Source organism: Panulirus ornatus, chromosome 43 (genome assembly GCF_036320965.1).
Source record: "Panulirus ornatus isolate Po-2019 chromosome 43, ASM3632096v1, whole genome shotgun sequence".
In the NCBI taxonomy this organism is placed as follows: Eukaryota; Metazoa; Arthropoda; class Malacostraca; order Decapoda; family Palinuridae; genus Panulirus; species Panulirus ornatus.
Window position 1 is genome coordinate 31,850,757 of NC_092266.1, and position 24,190 is coordinate 31,874,946.

At 44.3% G+C, this 24,190-nt stretch overlaps 2 protein-coding genes across 2 annotated transcripts; one reads left to right on the forward strand and one right to left on the reverse strand.

The window, feature by feature from the left end:
• Positions 1–2,130: 2,130 nt before the first annotated feature.
• On the forward strand, positions 2,131–10,919 carry LOC139762508 (uncharacterized). The gene is made up of 9 exons (XM_071687488.1): positions 2,131–2,194; positions 3,204–3,408; positions 4,514–4,666; positions 5,071–5,328; positions 5,929–6,054; positions 7,219–7,305; positions 7,669–7,821; positions 8,587–8,730; positions 8,972–10,919. The coding sequence occupies exons 1-9, from the start codon at positions 2,189–2,191 to the stop codon at positions 9,079–9,081; spliced, it is 1,242 nt and encodes a 413-aa protein (XP_071543589.1). The 5' UTR covers positions 2,131–2,188; the 3' UTR covers positions 9,082–10,919.
• Positions 10,920–16,114: 5,195 nt separating this feature from the next.
• LOC139762512 (uncharacterized) lies at positions 16,115–21,773 on the reverse strand. Its single transcript, XM_071687492.1, is given in 5 exon segments — positions 16,115–17,556; positions 18,332–18,578; positions 18,580–19,055; positions 19,655–19,849; positions 21,360–21,773. Coding segments are annotated over 5 exon segments (1,374 nt in total). The 5' UTR covers positions 21,621–21,773; the 3' UTR covers positions 16,115–17,361.
• Between the last annotated feature and the right edge of the window lie 2,417 nt (positions 21,774–24,190).

Sequence of the window (24,190 nt, forward strand, 5' to 3'; positions counted from 1 at the left end):
ATGGTCGGGCCTGGGTGGTCGTGGAGTGGTCGGTGTTGAGAGGGTCGTTGTGGGGGTAGTCATGCCTTGGGGGGGGAGTGGGGGGGGTAAGTCTTCATAAGGGAGTCGAGGTGTTAACAACTGAGGTGTTGTTTGGTAGTTGGTGATTGGTGGGAATGGTCGTACTTTAGAGACCGTGGCAAGGGTCGTGACCAGAGAGAGGGGGGGTGGGGGGGTCATAGCCCGGAGTCATGCAGGGAGGGAGGGAGGGTGGGGTCGTTCAGGGAGTGGGAACTGAGGTGGGAGGGGGGGGTTCGTGTTTACCGAGACAGCCAGAGATGTCGCCACTGAGGTGGGCGGGGCTGGTCGACGTGCTCTCCCACCCCCAGTGCTCGACTCAAGGACTATATCCAGGTCATCCTTGGCTGACCAGGGGAGGAGGGTTAGTCAGTCATGACCTCTGACCCAGGGGAAGTTGGTTGTGACCTCTAAGCCAGAGGGAAGTTAGTTGTCAACTCCAACCCTTGGGAAATTAGTCATGACCTCTGACCCAGCGGGAGTTACCATTGACCTCTAACATGGGAGGAAATTAGTTGTGACCCCTGACCACCTCCCCTCACAAACACTACCTCCAACACCTCTTCCCTCACTGCCAACCACCAACACCCTCGTCAACACGATGGACACTAAACTTGAACAAAAGTAAAATCTAGAGCAAATACAAAGAACATCAACACGACTTATTTCGTCACTCGGAAATAAACCTCGCGAGGGAAGACTCCAAGATAAAAAAAAAAAAAATAAATGAATAGATAAAAGACTCCAAAATCTAAGTTACAATGTAAATAATTTCAACAACAAAGTACTAAAAGTGCTCGTTAAACTTTGACCTCTCTCTCTGTCTGGCTATCCTGGCGAAGAACACGTTTTCCCATCTTGTTGAGAATGGCGCAGTGCATCAGCAAGGCGGGAGAATCCACGGATGGAGCTACCCGAACGCTGTGCTGGATTTGATCCGGCGCAGCCTCAACTTACATTAATGTTACAATGCTGAATATTTTGTTGTTAACTGTATAACTTGCTCTATAGGACCGTAATTAGCGGGTAATTAGCATATGAAATCCCTGCAGTCCTGAATATTTCTTGTGATTTTATTACATATCTATATTGTTTTATGTTTAAGTACCAGTATGATATTGAGGTTTTAAATGCATCTTTTTTCTTTGTTTCATCACCAAAACATGACAGGTTTCAAAACACACTACAAAAATCACTGGCAAGTTTGGCGAAATGTGATCTTTCTTCGCAAATTCATTTACATGGCATTCCTGGAAGCGTTTTCTGAGGATTTAAGACAACGTCTCAATTGGCCGTTTGTACTCGTATGTAGTTCTTTATGACCTTACGAGGGCGGTGATTGGTCGGCGTGTTGCCTAACCTCGCCAGAATAAAAGTGTCAAATATGTAGCGAGGGTGGATGTAGACTTGGAATTACCCTTCACACATGAAGAAGGTGCTGAAGATTGTAATGACCCTTATTAATGACCATTCAACTAACGAGCCATTAGAGGTCATAGTTACTAAAGACTTGTCATGAACCGGACGCTGACCTGCGAATTGTTGTTTTAACCTTGACAAATGACCTCATATCCTCCCAGGGCGCTGATGCAGATGGTTTAAAGTACATATTCGCACCGGAAATAATTATAAATGATAAATAAATCCAATCAACATAGAGAACGATTTACATATTTACAGCAAATATGGATGTCTTGTGTGGCTAAGAAACTAAATCATATTTTTTTTTTTCAGTAAACTCGGTACGTAGCAGATAAGGTCAGAGGTCACGTGACCAACGCCGTATCTCGAGTTGACCTTTTTCAAGTCACAATTGTTGTCAAGAGTGACGATGTGACCCCTGACACCGGTGGGTGGCAGGGGTGGTGACGGCCTCCGGCGTCACGGGTGTCAGAGGTCGTGGACCCGACGTTTGAAAAGATACGTCACAGCCTCCCCCCTCCCCCCACCCCCCACCCTCTTCCAGTCTCAAGAGAGGCGTAAGCCACCTTCGTAAGGCCGACCCAGTTTGATGTGGGGCGGAAGCCCGGAGCCTATATAAGGAGGGACGACAGCGGGTCTTGGCTAGTTGTGCCCCAGGAACTGTGGATTGAACACGTCCCATCCCACCCACGACCCCGCACCCCTCAGTATGAAGGTAAGGGAAGGAGGGAACCCCATCACACTGAAGGTGAGGTAAACTGTACGTAAATTATCCGTCTCTGATGCCAGCAAAAACCACAGATACCGAGTTGATCATTATATATACTGCACAGCAGCACCAGACCTACCCCAAACGAGGAACTGAGGCTCAGGGAAGACAATGGTCCATGTTGGGCCAAGGCGCCAGTATAGCCAGATAAGTTCCTTCCGGGAAACTTAGAGAGACTCACATGAGGAGGAAAACAAAGATCCTCCGTTTCTAAGTTCAGTTAGAAAACATGACGGAGGTTCTCCCACTCAGGGAACATCTGCTGGACGATCCCCACATAAGTTCCATCCTGGTTTACCTCTGTTTGTCAAGTATTTGTGCAGGTTTTTTTCCCCCTCTGGAGACATGATTACGAAGAAATGAACATAAACCTGTCACTCAAATACTACACATCCCCTCGTCGGAATATGTACACCAATTATGTATGAGCACACACACACACACATACACACACCTCATCACCAAAACACAGACCCCAGACCAACCTTAATGTCTCTCATCCCATCTCAGAGTCATTTCTGAAGTCGCCAGTCACTCTCCAAATACAGGAGGCCAGACAGGTCCGAGGAGGACAGCCAGTGTCATGAACAAGCTGGACTCGTGTAGTGGGTATGGAGCTAGAGGTGTGGTTGTCGCCAAGATCATCTGAGCGTGTCTTTATGATCCCTTCTGTGAGCCTAACCACACCAAACCCATCACGATGTAAACTATCTGATTCCAACTCATTTGTAATGGAAGCCGGTATTATGCGAGCCATCGCGTACTCGCTATAACTTTACACACACACACACACACACACACACACACACACACACACACACACACACACACACACACACATGCATCTATATGTTATTACCCAAGTACCTACCCTTAGCTTACGCCAGGTACCACTCATTCTACAGAGACACGTACCATGTGGGGTGGTCTAACCACATTACTAATTGTTCATAAGGTGGGCGGCACTTACGCTGGACTAGCGGTGTGTGTGGCGGTGTTGGGCGTCCTGATGGGTGGTTCTCTGGTGGGCGGATCTCCGGCAACCACGCCCACCCAAGAGGAACAACAAGAACAGCAACAAGAACAAGAACAGCAACAAGAACAGCCTAACAAAGACAGCAACAATGATCTGGTCAGCGAAAATAATCGGGATGAGAAAGGTAATTCATTCGTCTTTGTTTTTGTGTTTGCGATACAAACAAATACACTGTATAGGAAGTAAGTACACTGACCAACCACATACACTGTAAGGAGGAAGATATACATAGATAATCTACAGTGACCGGTCACATTACACTGCAAAGTATCTATAGATATCTACATAGACTCTTACAAATTATCTATAAGTGGGGAGGGGAAGAGGGTTCTTAGGTAGAATAGTGAGGGTTCAGTATGCGTCGGGCAGTGAAAACATAAATTTCAATTATTTCGACATGAACGATAAGACGAGGGGGAGGGAGGGTTACAAGTCAACTGTACTGTGGACGCTCCTCAGTGTATGTGTTAAAAGCTTTATGATATTCACAAGACGGTGTCAGCAGACTCATATATTACCTTCACTACACTAGATCGTTGGTTCATAGGAAAGACAGAACTCAACCCTCGATGACAACTAAAAAGCGGATGATGCCAATGAATCAGGTGAAATCCCTTTTCTGTTTTTCTATCTATCTGTCTGTCTGTCTGTTTGCCTGTCCGTGTATCTTATTTTTTCTAATACTTAACTGTCATTCGCGGTTTAGCGGGACAGCATCAGGAACAAATGAGCGACAGATGCCACCTTTAAATCACTCTCAATTTCTTTTCAAGTCACTCATCCATCCCTTCATCCCCCCTCAAAAGGCACTGTGTCAAAGCGAAACACGATCACCTTTCCACCCACACACTACATGGTCCAGACGAAGGACCACACCACCACCTTACACGACCACTCCTCATACTGCCGGACGGATGATTCTGTCTTGCCTCAGTCCACAGATGGGTAGAGCCATCAGGAACACCACCACTCCAAGGGCTCCACCCTCAGGCAACGTCCACACAAGCACCGAATTCTCTCTCACGGTCGATCAATTTACCCGCTGGTGTCTGTCTTCTACGCTTTCGTACCCTCGTCACAACTCACGCAGTACTGCCCGTTTTTCCGGGGACAACGTAACTTTTCCGTCACTGCGACGACTTTGCGTGGAGGAGGATTGGTCCGTGTCGTCCACCTCCCTCCTACCGAAGCAGAAGAGCTAACAACGTTCCTCCATCTCTCCCCTGCAGTGTTCATCATCCTGGCGCAGATCCAGCCCGCTGAATGCACCACCAAGAACGACACCAACACGAAGGGCACATGCCTTACCAGCAAGGACTGTGCTAATGACGGGGGCACTGCGTCAGGCTCGTGCGCCAGCGGTCTTGGCGTCTGCTGCATCAGTGAGTAACTCCCCCCTGGGCTGTACCTATGGCAGGGAGGGAGGAAGGAAGGGGGAGGAATGTAGACCCATTGGGCAGGCACTGCCTGGTTACGGAAGCGCCAGCCTCACCACAAAGAGCATTTGGAGGCAACGCATGTGAACAGTCATACGAGTGTAAGGTTTATATATATATATATATATATATATATCTTTTCTTTCAAACTATTCGCCATTTCCCGCGTTAGCAAGGTAGCGTTAAGAACAGAGGACTGGGCCTTTGAGGGAATATCCTCACCTGGCCCCCTTCTCTGTTCCCTCTTTTGAAAAAAAAAAAAAGCAATATATTCCAATATGTTTATATATCTAAGTATGCAACAACATGCAAGCCTCATACAGATCTCTCTGTCTCTCTGTGTGCGTCAGTGTCCAATTCCTGCAACAAGGCCAGCAAGCGCAACAACACCTACTTCGTGAGTCCTGGGGGATCTGACGACGGCATGGCCGCCTGCACACTCACCATCCAGCGCCTCAACGACAACATCTGCCAGATCAGGTTGGACTTCCTGAGCATGGAGCTCTCCCAGCCCAGTGTGGACGGCAAGTGCACCGATGACTTCCTCACGGTGTCCAGCGGAGTGTCTCCGACGCTCATGATCTGCGGATCCAACACTGGCCAACACAGTGAGTATAAGGCAGCAACAGTGAGTATAAGGCAGCAACAGTAAGTATAAGGCAGCAACAGTGAGTATAAGGCAGCAACAGTAAGTATAAGGCAGCAACAGTGAGTATAAGGCAGCAACAGTGAGTATAAGGCAGCAACAGTGAGTATAAGGCACCAACAGTGAGGATAAGGCAGGAACAGTAAGTATAAGGCAGCAACAGTAAGTATAAGACAGCAACAGTAAGTATAAGGCAGCAACAGTAAGTATAAGGCACCAACAGTGAGGATAAGGCAGCAACAGTGAGTATAAGGCAGCAACAGGGTGAGCCCCGGCTCACACAGAACTTTTTTTTATCAATTAACCCATGAAATGTTAGTGATCTTATACTATGTACTCACTAACGCGTGGTAACGTGTAAGTGAAAATTATCAGATGATGAACCCAAGTAGAGATACTTCACTTATATATATATATATATATATATATATATATATATATATATATATATATCTTAAGCATTAATCATTACATGTATTTTAACATACAATATGAAAGCATCTCATACCAGACGGCCGTGGGAGGACAAGAACTTTAACCTTCCCTCGTGTCTTCTCCACAGTTTATTATGACCTGGACCCCAAGGGCGGAGCCGTGAAGCTTACGGTGGACAGGGCCGCCTCCGTCGTCATGAACAGATACTGGAACATCCAGGTCACCCAGATTGCTTGCGATTCACCTTACAGAGGTGAGTGGCATTCCATTAAGCTATAGCCCCACATTTGTCCTCCAGTTTCATCTCTGGAATCCAGCCTGAAACTCACATCATCCGTCAGGTGCCAAGAAAGACACTTTGGAGTCCACAAGAACCGCTGGACGCTCATAAAACTAACCCAACCTCAGGGGAAAGTCTCTTGTACATGGGCGGAGTTGGTCGAGGTTTCCAAGGTTTCCAAGCCATCCAGTGCCTTTGATAACTTTTTCTTTTCCGAAGAATATTACTGACAGTTCCATAGGTCTCAGTACTCTGATTTTGGTGTCCAAGACTTATTTGTACTATCAGTGATTCCAGGTAGTGTTACTGTGTTCATAGGGGCTATTGACTGTTCCAGGCTCTAGCTCCTGAGGGCTACTGTTTTTTCCAGGGACTCGAGGGTCTAGGCTTCTCAGGGCTACTCGCTGTTCCAAACACTACAGACTGTGGCCTGTGAGGGTAACTGGCTGGTCCAGACACTCCAGGTTGTAGCTTCTCATGGATAGTGGCTGTTCCAGACACCCTAGACTGGCTCCTGAGGGTTACTGACTGCTCCAGAAACTCCAGATATCACGTCTTGGATCAGTTCCTTTACTGAGAAATAATGTACTAATTTCCATCGGATTTGTGAACTCGGATGACATCAGTTTTGTACTCTAGATCTGGAGGGATTAGATATATTGCATCATATTCTTTAGAGAGAACAGTCGAGCAATCTCGGGACAAAATGAAGAATTTTGATGACGTACTCTTTGCTAGTCTTGGTAAAACCTTAACAGACATATCAGGGAAACTTGCACAGCAGCTAGTTAACGTTCACCATATCAACTACACTTGCACCATCACTAGCAAAATTCGCTACAGCAAGTAAACGTTCGCCATATCATCTAGGCCTGCACCATAACTAGTCATCTCGCACCATAGCTAGTAAAGTGATTAGTAAACTGGCACCATAGCTAGTAAAGTGACTAGTAAACTGGCACCATATCTAGCAGATGTACGCTACAGATAGCAATTATGACAGCCATCTGTGATATAAGGCATCGTTTCCAGCGTTACGACTTCTTATATACCGTCCTTCCTAAACTATTCAGCCTGTACTTTGTAGTCCTACGCTATCTAACCTGTATCCTGTAATTTATCTGTTCTCCTCAACAGCTCCCGTGGGTTGCCTACAATACCACACGAGGACGACAGGCACCGTCAGCAGCTTCAACTACGCTGGAGCCACAGTGAACGATCCAGGTGCGTCCTGCTGCTGCTGGAAAGATTACATCGGTCATTAACGTCTGAGTCTGCCTCCCCTTCATGTTATGCTAATGAGCTGGGCTCAAAATATATGCATAGATAGTTGCCAGATGAGCTTGCCATTGGAAAATAATGTGATTTTAATTTTGCAATATCGTTTGGAAATCTAGCAAGACTGGAAGCACAGCAACGTTATAAAGAATTGGTTCTAGGCCTTACCCAAATTCCATTCTGTTTATCCGAAGCAAATTGTAGGGTAACTGGCTCACCACTCCAGGAAGCCCGGCTCCCCTCCCCCATGCAGCTCTGTCCCCCAAATCTATCTATCTATCTATCTTTATCTCTTATCTCTCCCTCCAGCACCAGCCACCAGGCAGCTGAGTAGCATGGACTACGCCATCTGCGTCAGGAGGGCCGACAGTTACTGTGGCATCACGTGGGAACCCATAAAGAAGGAGAGGTTCACCTTCAGTGTCTCCAACGTGGCTGATGCCACGGACATCAGCATCCTAGGTATGCTCCTCACTGCCTCCCAGATCCCGTTTTCTAATTGGTAGGCTTCACTGTCTTCCAGATCCCGTTCTTTAATTGTTACGCCTATCCGCCTCCCATTTTTCTAATAGGTTAACCTCAGCCTCCCATTTTCCATTTTCACTCCCTCCCCCCATCCCTATTTCTAATAGCCAAGCCTCAATGCCAGTGTTATATTTGGCTGTATTTACGATATCTTCCTCAGCGATGCAGGAACGTTTTTTATCTGAATTGTTACGTTCACAAACCAACAACATTCACATAACTACAGTAACTGGGCGATGATTCATAATTCTTGTAGATCTATTTTACCCAGTTGTAGTTCTCTTTCTCGTTGAGAGCTGTTGGCATGACAACCATTAGCGACGAAGGTACGACCCTCGTGAGCGATGGTACGATCCTTGAGTACGACGAACAACCCTTGATCACGACGATACGACCCTTGAGTACGACTGTATCATTCTTGGGTGTGACGGGATGACCTTTGAACTGGTCCTTGAGGGTCAAGTCGAAGGCACAGGTTAATCATACCTTCTGCTCGTACCGTCGAGCTGAGAGGTCATAACGACGTGTTTACAGGTCGTATCGTCGTGCACTAGGGTCGTACCGTCGTGCTCAAGGGATAGAGAACCATCGCAAAGACCATAATACGGGAAACGAACGTGTACTATCACACATAATGACAACATCGCAACACACACAATAAAAACAACAACAACAGCAAAAATGGTTTCTATGTATTTTCAGGCACTATTGACGCCCTGTCGACGGGCGAAGAGTGTAAGTCAGACTACATCGTCATCCCTGGGGGGGTGTTCAGGGAAGGGAATTCCAAAGTGGCCAGGGAGGCCGATCGCTACTGTGGTCTGGGCTTCCCCGCTGCTGTAACATGTAAGTCCAAACGTACTGCCTACACACTCCGTTCTTCCCTAACCTCATACCATCATCATCTACCGCCACTAACCACCATTGTCATAATCCTGTCCATCCTCCTTCACTCCCATGTCCAGTAGAACATAGCCGCTCAGATGATACAACTTCCAAAGGCCCCCCCTCTTTTTTTTTCTTATTCTAGTAATTTCAAACGATTTTTATTTCATATAAAACAACTGACGAACTCCACGTTTTCCAGCAACATCTCAACCGTTTGCCCTCTACGTCAAGACCGACCATGATGAAGGAGAAGACAGAGGAAACCGTGGCTTCAAGTTTACCTATCGGCAAATCAAAACCTGCGAGTAACGGGCCGGACTCGCCCATTATCCGTTGGTCAAAAGCCGTTGGCTTGCGGCGGATACCAAATGAACTTCGGGTCAAGTACTTGTTAACCATTCTTTACTGCAAGCCCCATACATCTTGACATATGACCGGTCAAAGTGTATCGATATGTGTTATTATTTACGGTAATTATATGTTATTTATCATCCTCTCGGATTTAAATGGTTCTTTTTTTTTCACTTTTAGTTATGGTACCTGTTCTCCGTCTAACTACAAGTCTTCATTTCTAGTTCTTCTTATGACTGGTCCACACTGGCCATGCTATTTATTTCCCTGAATTTTCATAAGCAATCCCATCCTTCCTTACGGTATCTGTATGGGAGCGTAGATGAATAACTTGACGTTAAAGATTTATCTGTATCGAAAGTAATGTTTGACAATTAGAAAACATCGAATGCGAATTTTGAGCAAAGCGAAATATCGTTAAGGTCGGAGAAATATTCAGAAATCTCGAAAATAATAACATTCCTTTATCATCCGCTAAATCACTGCATCAATCTTGTATTGAAGGATATCTTTAAGGAAGACATACTTGGTTATAATACACTCTTAATGGAATTCAATGGTCAAGTCAATGCTAACCCAGACTGATAGAAAACACGACTATGAGTAATAATCTTACTGTATATGTATTTATATATTTATTGGACAGCTCTGCCATATTCGTCAGATTACGTTGCACTTCTTTTCCCCACTGACACTGAAGATTTTCAAAGAGTAATAATGAACACACTCCAGTGCGAACGTTCAGTTTACGGGACATGCAACCCAAACGGTTTAACCTTCGTATTTTAAAACTGCTTACGATGATAGGCTTCATTGACAACCTATTTTCGCAGCGCTACACAAGCGAATTATATCAACAATTTACTCTAATGCAAATGTTATCCCTTATATATGTTTCGACATATATACAATATCGTTGTCTCACTTTATCAATATATAAAATGTTATGTAGACCGCGCACCTTTTCCGGAGATGTAATATGCTCTTCATCTCTTCAAAGCAGGGTTACCCCTCGATTTTTCTGCAAATATAGTTTTGACGATGATATACATGTTCATTTTCTATTTGATGGCTTAAGAATTCCATCTACTTCTTAATCTTTCGTCCTGTTGCATTTTAGGCTTGACGGTACATTATGTGTCCTGTGCAGTTAGAGAGTCACAACTCTTATGGATTTGATTAAGAAGTATTCATGAGCTGGCACCAAACTGGTTACTGAAAAACGGAAATGTATAAAAGTTCAGACAAGCCATACCAGACCTTGAGATGGCTGGCGACGCGTCGTTTGTCACAGTTAGGTTCACCTTCACGTGACCACATCCACAGTTTTGGCAACAACTAGGCTTGATAAACAACATTGTGCCATGTAAGTGACACTCGGGTGTTAATTATAAACGACAGAGAAAATAATAATGCATTTCTACATTTCATTCTCTTCCAAGCAAAGAATTTTGATATTTCGTTCTCTGAAAGAATTGTGTTGACACGCGAACACATTACTAAGCCAAATGACATCAGTTGGAAGTTTTTGAACGATGAGAATAACTTCACTCCTTTACGTGAAACAATAATATCATCAAAAAGAAACCTTGCCATATATGTCTCAGACCTGGCATAAGATAGTGAACATATTATCCGCGTCCCAGTCATTAGTTAGCTGTATCAAGGCTATTTACAGTGTGTGTGACATGTGAAGGTGAGGAACCCAACGCATATATTTGTATTCACATGATTTTCTTACGTTTTCTGTTCTCCATATCAATAAGAATTATCCATACAAATAAAAAGTATAAGTACTTACTATTTGATTACCCATATCTTGACAAAATCCACAATGAACCATTGTATATGCAGACTAAATTAGTGTTGCCTTTACACATCTACATTTCTCTGCAGTTGGGTACTGTATCATGAGTGACATTATAGCCACAATTATCATCAAAGTAACTATTGATAGGAATCATCTAACAGGCTCATATCCAGATGTGGACTGAAAATGAAGTTTGAAGATTGAGCTGCCCAACTGTCAACGCCACAAGCGCCAAGTAAAGTCAGCAGAGTTTCATTTTAGTTACATTAAAAATAATTCTATTACTTTTAGGTTAGTATTGTATGATCTGTTGCTACTTGAGCCTCCTGATGTACTTTCACAACTATGTATGTCAGATAAGTATTGGTGATACGTCTATCAAAAGAACAATTATTCCAATCAAAGTATTAATTTTGAAAGCTTCGTGAGCTGACGTCATTAAAAATCACAAAATTTCTAAATTCTGCAAAAAAATAAAGAAATGGTTGCCACCTTGTTAACTTGATGGGGTTTTCACTCTCATCTCCCTAGTCTTAAAAAGAAGTAATTAAGGTATTCAGGATTGAATTTACCTTGTAGAAACTATGATACAGAAGGACGTTTTGGATATAAGGTATTTACTAATGTCATAAAGCATAAGGAAACGGTGGGGCTGGGGTGATTCCATTATCTAAGGGGTCAACGAGAAACGTAATTGTTCAGACGTCACAAAGTCATCAAGATCTCTCACTAGCGCCAGAATGGCTTTGTGTTCGATGAACAGTTGATATAAGGTTGACGGAGGCTTCGTACAGGAGCAGCTTCGCATCGAAATCTTACGTCCAATTAGGGAAGTTATTAACTTCGAAGACCATGAAACAAATAGAAGGGCAGACTTAACAATAAAGCAAACTTATATTGACTGGAAACTTATTGAAACCTGTCTAGTGATCCCAGGGGACAGAGGTTAGCCAGAGCATCAAAGACTTGCGAATCCTGACGAAAAGCAGGGTAATAGCGCCCCTGGTGGCCGTAATGGCAACTGACGTGGGCAGCACAGTGGATAAACGTATGAAAATTGCATTAACTTTGCAAAAAGATGATTGAAATACACACACACACACTACAATCTACGTGGGTCAAGGAGATACTTGGTCACCACGACAATTTGAATATTCACACAACTAGCGTAGTTAGAGCAGAAACAAAATACAACACAACGAAGTTGGATGAAAAACGTAACTACGTGACCACTGATATTGCCATTGAATGTTTCGTCCAATATCATATGTTTCTGTTTAGTTTACACACTGGCAGCTTATGCACTGAATAGTGCAAGTATGGCAGCACAAATAATTGGCTATGGACTCAGACTGTCAAAACACCAGTGAACACTTCACTGGGATGGTAGACTAAGGAATACGATTTTCAATACACTAGCAATCACTTCACTTTCAGGCTAGAGTAAGGAATGTCAAAACACAACAAACACTTCACTGATTTGCCAATAGTGGCTAAAGAATGTCAAAACACTTCACCGGGACGCTAAGCTAAGGCATATGACCCAAAACACCATCGAAAAGCATTCATAAACCAATTGGCAAATAGGTAACCCATTATGGCAAATGGGAAACTTCGCAGATAAATCAACGGTTCCAACGGTGATTCCCTGTCAACCTGTAGGTGGTATGAACGTAACCTAGCCAAAATCTGTGGGTCTACGGTATTGCTGTAATTTCCTGTACTTACAATTTTGCTGTAATCGGCGTAATGTACACTCGTAGACAGAACTTAGATGAACTTATGTCCCGCTGCCGCACACACTGTGACACTGAAACTGAGGCGTGAACGTTGAGGTAGCAGAAGGAAGTACTTTTTTGAACCAACAGATGTCGCACCGGGGTGTTTATAAGGGGGTCTGGGGAGGCGAGGGAAGTGGTGAAATGAGAGGAAGGTTGTTTGAGCGGGTAGAGAAAAACGTAACGAAATCCCCATACAATGATAAAACGTTAAGATTGCGATGGCGATGGTTTGCTGTAATACGGATAACGAAAGTTTAGTAACGATAATCTTATATGCATGGTTAAGAATAAGTAGTAAGAAGTTACAGCGTCAACAGTGGTACAGTCAATAGTATAATGATTGTTAGCAGACATGATAGTAAATCCACATGAGTCCGGTCTTAAAGCAGGGTTATAGAGTAATAATAACATATCTGTTATTGAAACAGATGTGAGGAAGCAGCCTCACTGATTCCCACACTTTTTCGTTAATCGGATTTTCAACTAATCTCATCTCTAACAACCTGCTTGCGACGCATGATGGCCCCATGTTAGACCTCACACTCAAGACGGCGTGTTTCTCTCTCTCTCTCTCTCTCTCTCTCTCTCTCTCTCTCTCTCTCTCTCTCTCTCTCTCTCTCTCTCTCTCTCTCTCTCTCTCGTGTGTGTGTGGACTCTTATTACACTTCTAATAGCATACAAGCATAACAATATTCACTGATGTAATTCCTCCAACCCAACGCACTGTCTACTATTGACCCCTGGTGATGCACGCGCTGCGCATCGTTGCACAGACAAATACCTAAACTATCTTTGTCACTTAACGAGTAATTAATGAGGTCCACAGATGTGCTATGACAACCGTGATGGAGAGAGAGAGGGAGAGGAGCCAGACGGCTCCTATTGGCTGGCAGTTAGGTCCGCCAGAAGCCGCTGCTGCTGCGCGCCAAGTGGCTCACTCACTCACCAAGTTACCCTCCGCGTACGTATCACCATAATCCCGTCATCTTCATAGATTCCCAATTAGTGATGGGAGGTGCTGGAAAAGCTAACTACTGTGCATATTTTTCTGGATTTTAGGGGAGGTCAGTAAGTGACCTACACACTACGTGTTAATAGTGGAGGAAGTTGTTACTTGAATGAAGGAATGTATGGACACACCAAGAGAAAGATGGTAGATCAAGATGCTGATAGCATAGATAGGAATAAGAAGAGAGGCGGCAGGTAGACGATTGCTCGAAACAGATACTCACTTGCATAGTATACCCTCCAGTACCACTCACTTTCCAGTGCGGCCTGTCGCACGGGAGTAGCAGACGAACCCTGCCGAGGCGTCCATCCTCGCTACGACAACTCGCCCTCAGGAACTGGTACCTGCCCTTGTAGCTTTGGGAGAACAGCCTGGTCCCACTCACCATAAGTGCACAAAGGAGGACCCACCTCCACCAGTCCGACGGCCGACACCAGATGGACAAGGCAGGGCGGATTGTCAACTCGTGCTCTTGAACCACATCCTGTGAAGGGAGTGGGTCCAGGTAAGGGCTTTTACTGAGCATACCTCTAGGTCCCGGTAAGTAAGCCCAAACCCTCTGAGAGCACTCGCACTTTCTTGGCACCATACGCCACGCCAGTTCAGTGTGGCAGATGTTACATGCACGGTGCCTTTGCCGGTGAGATCCCGTACGCCCTGAAGGACTTCTGGGGTTCCGTAACAGCTGCGCTTATGTTGGTGCGCAGCTGAAAGTGCGAAATGCATGCCAGAGACTTGCGTGTCAATTATGACAGCCTCTGTGCCTTTAGAAGCTACGATGCCCGGCTTTCTAAAGGACCCCACAGTCGGAATGCGAAGCCCACAGGTCACCTAGTACCCCCTTTGTTATGGTCGTAACCTGATACCACTACTGGCACGCAAGAAGTGATGTCATCTCGTGAGATGTGAATGTGGTCTGCAGGACAGACGAAGTAAACAACGCTTGCGTCTCCTCCTCGGCAAAATGTAAATCACCTTCATTGGAATATAGTTATTCATCGACATTTGCTTTGAATTTAAAGGTTTTATAAAGATGGATAGATGTGTTGTGTTGTCTCCTGGCAGAGGGCCCGAACATCTGCTCCACTCCTGCCCTAAATTCCTAACATCGTTGCGAGTACTCGAATGAATCAGCGAGAATAAACGAGAAGCAGTTGATCTGTATTTTACCAGGTAGGTACCGCCTGGCTCACAGCCAGGGGCACACTGACTAAGATGCATGATACTGTGACTATTTCTGACACGCCGCTCACGGTTGTGGCCATTTTCGTCCCTCCCCATGTCTAACATCCTCACTCCTCTCTGTGTGTAACTTCAACATTTCATACATCATCTAATGATGCTCATAGATCGCCACACTAGTCTCCCTCATGTACCCTCACCGTCGCTAACCTTGTCACCTTCCTCTTTGTCTCTGTCACCTAAGACACGTCGCACTCGACAACTCACTGAGCGCTGCAGACGAGGTCATCCTCCAAGTGCAATCGGTGGTCTTGTTGATCGAACCACACCCTCCATACTCGACGCCTGAGTTGGCTACCTATATATAAACACGAGAAAAATGGCTTTTTTTTTTTTATCTTGTGTGTATCAAAACATTATTGGGCTTCAGTCTCTGTAATTATTGTCTACTGCGTATGAGAAGCATCATATATTTTTTTTCTATATATGTGAATTATACTCATTATTTTGCACAAACATCTCTATGAGCCTGAAACTGATTGCTAATTCATGACCTTCTAGCCTAAATATGAATTCCTGGCATAATCAAACAAACAACTTCATATTCACGCCACAAACTGAACCACAAACAAGTGGGGAGAAAATTGTTTGACTTGGCGTGCGGTTGTGAGCAGGTGGGCCCAGTGGTGTGAGTTGGCGAGAGAATTGCAGGAAATGTTGGATGGCTCTTGGCTGGCACGGAAAAATTATTGATTATAAATGCATGCAACATAGCAGTCGTCTCCGAAAATACATCTTTGGGAAATGTGGCTCAGAGGACAAGGAGATAAATAAGGATTTAAGCAGTTCCGCAGACGCCAGACCTTCAGACATTAGGTAAGGAATATATTGAGACAGGTTGCTGTAAGACCTCTTGCAATATGATTACAAATAACGTGCAACTTCAGAAAACTGTAGACATTAAATTATTTTTCTGGGAAATGGTCAATCAAATGCGATTGTTAAAAAGATTTTCAATCAGTTTGGACTTGTAGTGTTCCAGTTGGCAAAATGCCTTGACCCTTTTCCAAAATGCCAAAGAAATAAAATAAAAGAATTGTGCAAGAGTTGTAGACACCATAATTATAGAAAGACTCATGTGAGCTGGTCTAGAATGGTCTAACTGCCATCATGTTCACTTCATTCTTGCCTTTATAACGGACAATGAAATTTTCTTAAGTAAAAAAATTTATTCAATTTCCGTAACAAAACACTTATCTAGTAACATTAAATATCACTGTCAAAATACACCTCATCTACACATAATTCACAGATAAAAATAGATAGGATATTCACAATATAAATATGGAGATAAATCACATATAAACACTTGACTCACGAATATGCTGGTAGCCACATGGAAAATAAAGATCCGGGAGCTTCAGTGGGACTTCTGGGATCCTTTGATGAAGTGAATACTCTCGCTAAAGCAATCGGATGTTTGTGTTCCATGTGGCAGCCAGCAAAATATAACATCAAATAAAGGTCAAAAACTAAAATCATAATTTTCTTGAGCACCACAGACGTGCGGTGGAGATAAACCTGTTTGTACAGGTTCGAGTGAGCGTCAGGGGTCCATTTCTTCAAATACCGCATTGTGCTTCCTTAAGGACTTATGGAAATATTCAGCAAGTCTGCTTTGTCCTGGATACTTACAAAGTTAATGGGTAACTAACTAACTGCTGGAAGCAACCCTTAGCCGACTCTACGAGTTACAAGATACAGACAAGGCTTCACGTTCTAGTCATTATAATGTATGAGCGTGATGACTTTCTACATATATACCAATGGAATAGACGCGCATGGTGGTACAGCCTAAGAAGCACTTGAAAAAGCTTTTATATTACAAATCAGCTAATGGGTTTTACTGGTTGCTTATCTAGGTCTGCCGAGTGTTTGGGTCACTAAGGCCTTTGGTTCATGATCGCCTTGGAACAATGTATCATGCGTTCGAGATGATTCTCGAAGCACATGTTCTATACTTAATGCTGGTCCTTGATGGCCTTAGTATGCGGGAAGATACTGCCATCTGTTCAATGTTCATGGAAACCCATTTCTAGCCATTAGCCTACAGGATTTAATATTTTCCTTAACAAATATGTGATATTCAAAGCTTTCATGTTCCATTTCTAAACCCTTGTCTGCATTTTTTTTTTCAAATAAACATAACTAAAAATTAGACGAGACCTATTTAACCAAGAAAAAAGAAAATAAGCATTTAAAACATTCATACGAGATTCATAGACGTGCCATACAATAAACCAAAAGACTATGGCACATCTTAATAACAGGTACATTCTATATATCAATGCGTTTTTGACTATACAGAACTCTAGGGATTACCCAAGAGAACGTGCGGTGGTTGGCATATCACAAGACTTTTGAATCAACGGTTTCCCCTCTCCATCGTCTGGCAGTTACTTCGGGGCGGTGATGGTGAGGACGCCATCGGCTGACAGTGCAGCAGCCACCTTGTCCGGCTGGGAGAGACCAGGGATGGAGAACCTCCGCTCGAAGGAAACCGTCCCCTTCTTCCCCGTCACCACAATGGCTCCCTGCTCAGCCTTGACGTCCAGGTGATCGTCCACGAACTCCTTGACGTCCACGACGATCTGTCGGGGAGGAACGAGAAGCCAACTTTAGAAGCAAGGACAGCGGCAAGGGACAACCAACCTTATACTGGGTATGCCCAAGGACAGTGGCAAGGGACAACCAACCTTATACTGGGTATGCCCAAGGACAGTGGCAAGGGACAACCAACCTTATACTGGGTATGCCCAAGGACAGTGGCAAGGGACAACCAACCTTATGCTGTGTATGCCCAAGGACAGTGGCAAGGGACAACCAACCATCCCATGGGGCATGTAGATTCCGGAGTTTAGTGGTGAAGGAAACGGGTGAGGTTCCGGTAAGGAAGATGAACCAGTGTGAATGTTAAGTGGCAGGGACAAGCAAGAGTCGAGGGGTGGATGTCTGACAAACCAGACACAGGACAACAGAAGATGAAAGCTTGGGGTAATCTTATGAAAACTATGTAATAAAAAATTGTATGACAAACAGAATTTATCAGTCATTGTGCCATAAATTTCATCTAAAAATTTCAAATTCATGTTCTATGAAGAATACTTGCACAGCAACTGAATCGCAGCAACTACGAAAGTGTTGACGCATAGTGGATTCAATAAGGCATATGCTGAGGAAAGGTCAAAGTTTGTAGCTGCCAGTTGTGAACTTTTCTTTTCCCGAGAAAATTTCATGCATAACTTTATCTAGGTTCATTGCTTGAGTAATAAAAAATACTAGGATCGGCTAAATACTGGAAACAGTTTTGTAGACAATCATAAATAGTGAAATGAACGTAGTGATGAAGGTACCTGGTCTATTTACCTTGTATTCTCCGTTGTCTTTGGTGACGTTCCAGGCCTGGTTATCATCCTGCTGGACGCATTGGCGAAGATTCCTGTAGCTCTGGAACCTATCCTTCTCCAGACCCGCACGAGACCCTCGGCGGGCCACCAGGTCGTCCATCACCGACTCGAAGTCGTCCCAGACCCTCTCGAACGTGGAGTCCTGGAAGAACCTGCCGCGCTTCTTGATTGGCAAAACTCTACCCCGCGCCGAGGTCGTCGTGGATTGTAGTTTGCGTCATCTTCGCTTGCGTGGCGTCAGCCGCACCGCTCTCCGTTACAGTTGGAACCAATCTCTCTGGAGAGCTTACAGTTTCGCTCGTCGTTTCTGTCTGTGCAGAAGATGAGGTGGTGGTACTACCCTGGCTCACCATCGTCTCCCCCTCGATATTCAAAGGAATTACTCTCGACTTCGAGCCCCTGCGAGTGGACGATGCGACTTCCTCCGTCTTAACGCTTTCTGTAGTGGTATTCCTCGCTGTACCTTCCTTGAAGGTGGGGATGACTCTCTCCTGTATGGTGGAAGCGGATGTCGTTTGGGACGCGTTCACCTCGGTGGGAATAATCTGTGCTTCTATTGACGAGATGTCAACACCCGACTCCTGCGTCGAGGCGGCGTCGTTGGCTGTCGAAGTGCAGGTGCTACGCTGGTCAACCTTTGCAGTGTCGTCTCTCGAATCCATCCTGATGCCAACCCCCTTGCCCTGCCGGGAGAAACCTCGTAGTAATGAGGAAATACATAACTCATCATAACACACCACCAATCGCGGAAAAGAAATTAGTTAACTGAAGTACCAGAGCAATTTACACCCAGCTACGTCTGACAACACTATATATGATTTGTAACATCCTCTGTACCACTGTCAATACCGTTACTCTAACCTTCCGGTCGTTTTTGCTTCTTAGTCTGCAAGACTGTCTGTGCTTGTCACAAATTGTTCCAAAGACCTAACTGTCTCTGAGTTGTTTCATGGCACCAACTGCGTTACTCTAGTTACCAGGAATCTACATGTACCCAATCATCGAGGATCTCACACAAGGTTTACCCTACCATCAAAGCACTCAACTCGGTACCTTTCATCCTCTCTCTCCTTCCTTCCATTATCGAACCATTCCTTTCTCTTCACCTGGTTTGTCTTAAGGCAAGGCTGTTATCAAACACCCAAATCCAATTAGGGTAAAAATTTTCCAGTTTCATTTCTCAGAAATTGATTCAAACAATTACTTATTCCTAAATACCTAAGAATCCACCATCATGAGGTCGCGTGCGCCTCTTTTCCCTTGGCGGGTGAGTGATACCCACCTTCCGGGGGGCTGTGATTGTGAGGATGTTCTCGTCGGACATGTCAGCCACGACGCCGTCGATGATGGTGTTCTGCGGAAGCGGGAATTGCCTGCGGTAGCTACCGTGCCCAGACTTGCCCTCCACCACCGCTGACAGCCCGATGGTCTCCACGGTGATATGGCCGCTAGCGTACTCGTTCATGTCCAGAACAATCTGCAAAACCAGAGGAATACAGTTAAGTGACATTTAAGATGTGTTTTGCCAGGTTGACTCGTGTAAAAGCATCACCTATGGAAGACGAATGTAAACATATAACCGAGTCTCACTGGCACTTACCTTTTTTGATTAGTACCAGATTTTCTGAATGTAACAATGATACTAACTCCAATGGATAACTTTCGAGGCGGGACGGGTGTCCAAAACCCCATCCAGGTCTGGACGGGACCCCGACGGAATATCTTAAAAGACAACGAGCCTGATTTTGCCAGCGTTAAGTTAAAGATATCCTCTGCCCTGTCTTTTGTTGATTATATAATAACTATCTGGTATGTCAAAAAGCTATCTTGGTTTATATTTGCCATTTCAATATTCAAGTGAGCGGTTCTACCAACCGTTCTGTGGCTGAATATTCGTTGGAAAAATATACGTAATTTCTAACAAAACTAAATATAGTATTCCATTGACCATTTTTACAAAGTTGTATTAAAACTGTACTTTAGCATTAGCAGTGATAATGTAACTACAGCTGACAAAAAAAAAATGAATAAAGTTTTGTTGATCGTTTTAGTAACCGAGTAGTGTGGCAACGTCAGCAACCGATCGGGGTGACCTACATCCGTAGCTTGATTAAAATCAGTTTAGACTTGTGCTATAACAAGTTAAGAGCCTGTAACGCATCCTCTGACGTTACCGGTTTCACCGCAAACACCGACATGAAGAGAAAAGGTAGACTTCTTGTGTTTAGTGACCGACATGGTATAAACAAAAAATACCCAAAGCAGGACCATCCCGGATGAAATGATAATAGGAGAGGAGAAACAGAAAATAAACAAAACTAGGTTGTGCGTAGACCTCTATATTAATGGTAGAAGAGCTATAGGAAGAGGGAAAGATGGAAGAAAGTTCTTAATTTATAAATTTGAGGATAGGAACCATCATACCAATCAAATCCTGCTACAAGCACAAAGAATCCACTTTTTGCATCTACTCGCTAAAACATACCATATGAAACACCTATAATGAATCAACTTTGAAACATGTAATATTAACCCACCGTTCACGGGATGAGCATGGGTAGGTGCACAATGAATTTGTCGGGATTACCGGCACAAAAATTTAAGAATGTTGGTACGCTTGGCTCTCACAAAGGAATATTTTTCAACTACGCTGTCCCCGTCTCTCTCGTCCGATTATTTTGGTAAAATAGAAAAACCGTTAATAACAGTAAGTTTGCCATGGATGACATGTCAACAATCACATAGGCCGGATCCGTTGCTGATACTTCATCGTGGTTGTGATATCACATCAGATGAGGCACAGCTCTGAGAGGCCTGACAACAGTGGAGGACACTCACAACAGAGCCAATCTCATGCATCTTACCACGTATCCATCCTCAAACTCCCCTGGGGGGGATGAAGCCTGCCTCATACTCACCACGTATTCATCCTTACACTCATCTCGTAGGCAGCCTATAACTAACTACATGACCAGCCTCCAACTCACCACGTAGACTTCAGGCTTCTCGGAAATGGTGGCAGCCAGGCTGTCTTCGGAGGGGTCCCTCTCCCGCAGTCTCCTGTAGGAAGCAAAGCGGTCAGCCTTGGACGAGCGGGAGCCCCAGCGGTCCAGCACATCTCCCACTGCCCGCCCGTAGTCGTTACGGAATCCACTGAAGAAATCATCTTGTGAGAACATCCCCCGACGGGCGATGGGCAGCCGGAACCCTTCGGTCAGGTCGCCCAGCAGGGTGCTGGCTAACGGCATCTTTGAAAAGTAGCGTCGATAGTCACGTACAGTCACAAGTTCACCTGAAGAGAGCTTGCCTCCTTGTTTGACACAGGCTTGTGTCTTAGTTTTACTCCACGAACAAATTAACACTTCGCTGGGCCTAGAACTGGCTCGTCCTCACGTGGTGGCTGCACTTAAGAATCTCTCCCGCCTGGGGCTCCTCCCCCTACTATGACGTAACAAGACGTCATGAACGCGCGCTACCCACCAGCTTTATAACTCCGACTCATTCCTTCACCATCCAGATTTCCTTTTAGTAAATCTAGTCATTAGAAACACACTAATCTAATAATAGGAAATGAAGATGATACATAATTCTCTGCAAGGGGCGTGGGTGTTTGAAATAACGGGGTGCGAGTGAGTCACACTCGAACCAGATCTACCCAGGTGGAGCCAGGCGCGCCATGGGCTTAAAATAACATAACAATTTACAACAGCTGCCTCCCCTCACTACCCTACCCACCCCCGACATCTCACTCATACAACGGAGGTGTCCGTGTAACCGGTTACATCCTCTGGAAGGCGATTGCCTTACCCAGCACCTACCTCACTTTAGACGGTTGCTATTCATAAAACAGTGGTGCCATAGTTCCTAACCTCCATCATTTGTAATGCATGGAGCGACAAAATCACATCAAAACTGTAATCTTACATACCTCACTAATATTCATCACTACTGCATTCTCTTTACGAACTGTAGCACAGATCTGTCTAGTTTTAATACAGTAATAGACAATGGATTTGACATTTATTTTCTTTCCACTAGATTTTGAGGCCATCATGCCGGATGAAACCTGATGCACAGTATATAGCCAGGCGTAGCAGAGTATATCTAGTAATAACCCTGTGGTAGGAGGTATCATGCTCCAGTGTTTTTAAGAGAAGCAGATTGATAGAAAAGAAGAAACCTGAAGGTCCACTCGGCATACATGGAACCTCCCAGAATAATTAAAGGAGCAAAATCAATCTTCCTGATGCTTCAGTTTTGACAGTGACATTTGCAGACGTTGGTTCATTGCCAGTAGTCTCTTGTTATAGGCACACGTGGAATACTGGCCAGTCCTGCCCCCTGCATCCTCACCTCTACACTAATTGACTCAACAATATCTCAAAACCTTGGTTAGGGTCAGTCTAGCTGAGGTGGCAGCCTATGCTGTTGTCTCTGGTCTTCTGTCCCCAGTCCTTTGGGATGGGCCTGGATTGCTGGGTCAACTGAAATGAGGTGCAAGCCTCATATTGACAAAGACCAGCCTGGATGGCAAGACAATGTACTCTCTCAACTCTTTCAACTGATTCCAGGTTTCTAGACCCCAGCCGGTTCTCACTAGCATCACGTGGACAGGAAAGTTTATGGATATTTTTTGTGATTGATGATTTTGTTCAAGATGTTTCTATCATCATTGGTGATGGATATTTGAAGATGGCAGGACGACAAGATGGATTCGAAGACTGTCACTGGGGCTTCTAGGAGCCTAAAATGCTACAGTAGTGAAATCACTGGAAGCTGGTTTTCGTAGAATTCACCGATTTTCTTTCGAGAACTTTCTACCATGAATATTTTGTTGGCAAACCACACCGCTGGTTAGAGGGACTTGGCTGTGGATGGTCGGCTCTAGTTTCGGTGCATTATACATAACAGCTAGAGTGGATGTGAGCAAGTGGGCCGTTGTTTTTCCTGTCCCTGGGGCTATGTCGCTAATGCGGGAAACGGCTAAAAAGTATACTATATATATATATATATATATATATATATATATATATATATATATATATATATATATATATATATACATATATATATATATTGTGTGTGTGTGTGTGTGTGTGGCGAGGGACGTTACCTCGCTTCCCCACAATGCTGCTACGTAATTAAACCGATACTTAAGTTTCTACAGACATTACAACTAAAAATCCAGAATCTTTATGCATACGTGATTCAGGTCTGACATTCTTTGAAAAAAAAAAACTTTAAGCATCTTTTTCTATTATTCAACACCAGAATTTTTCTTGGATGTGTAAATAATATGTATGTAAAGAATAGCTAAACTCTAGCACGTAATGAAGAGCCTTTATGGTATATATGTTTGTGTGAGCTGGAAATGAATCTATGGTCTGGGTCCTTAAAGAGCGAATTATGAAGACTATCTAGTTGCATTCAAGTACTGCAGCTCTTTTTTGGGGGTGTTTCGTGGATGATATATAGCCTATATTTGGTACATTGATCATTATTCGGATGAGGAATTTTGGCAAGGGATATCGAAAGCCACCTACTAATCCCTATGACTTTTGCACTTTGTTCAAATAATGAAGAAGCGTGGAACGAGTCAATCCTGAGATGTGAGCCTTCAGAAATCTAGGGTAAGTAGCCAATCATATCAGGCAACGTCATGTTACGTCACTGGTGGCGTGATACCAGGGACACTGGCGCGTCTCTCAATTGTTCGAGAAGTGTTGTTGCTGTGGTGTGTGAAACAAGAGCATGTTGAGATCCCCGTTGACTGTGTATTATTATCACGAGTGTCATGTCTTATGGAAGGTGAGTCGAC

Bases quoted from the DNA above. Each gene is read 5' to 3' on its own strand.
- LOC139762508 (XM_071687488.1), top strand. The intron at 6,055-7,218 runs GTGAGTGGCATT...TCTCCTCAACAG, and splicing joins TTGCGATTCACCTTACAGAG to CTCCCGTGGGTTGCCTACAA. The intron at 7,306-7,668 runs GTGCGTCCTGCT...CTCTCCCTCCAG, and splicing joins AGCCACAGTGAACGATCCAG to CACCAGCCACCAGGCAGCTG.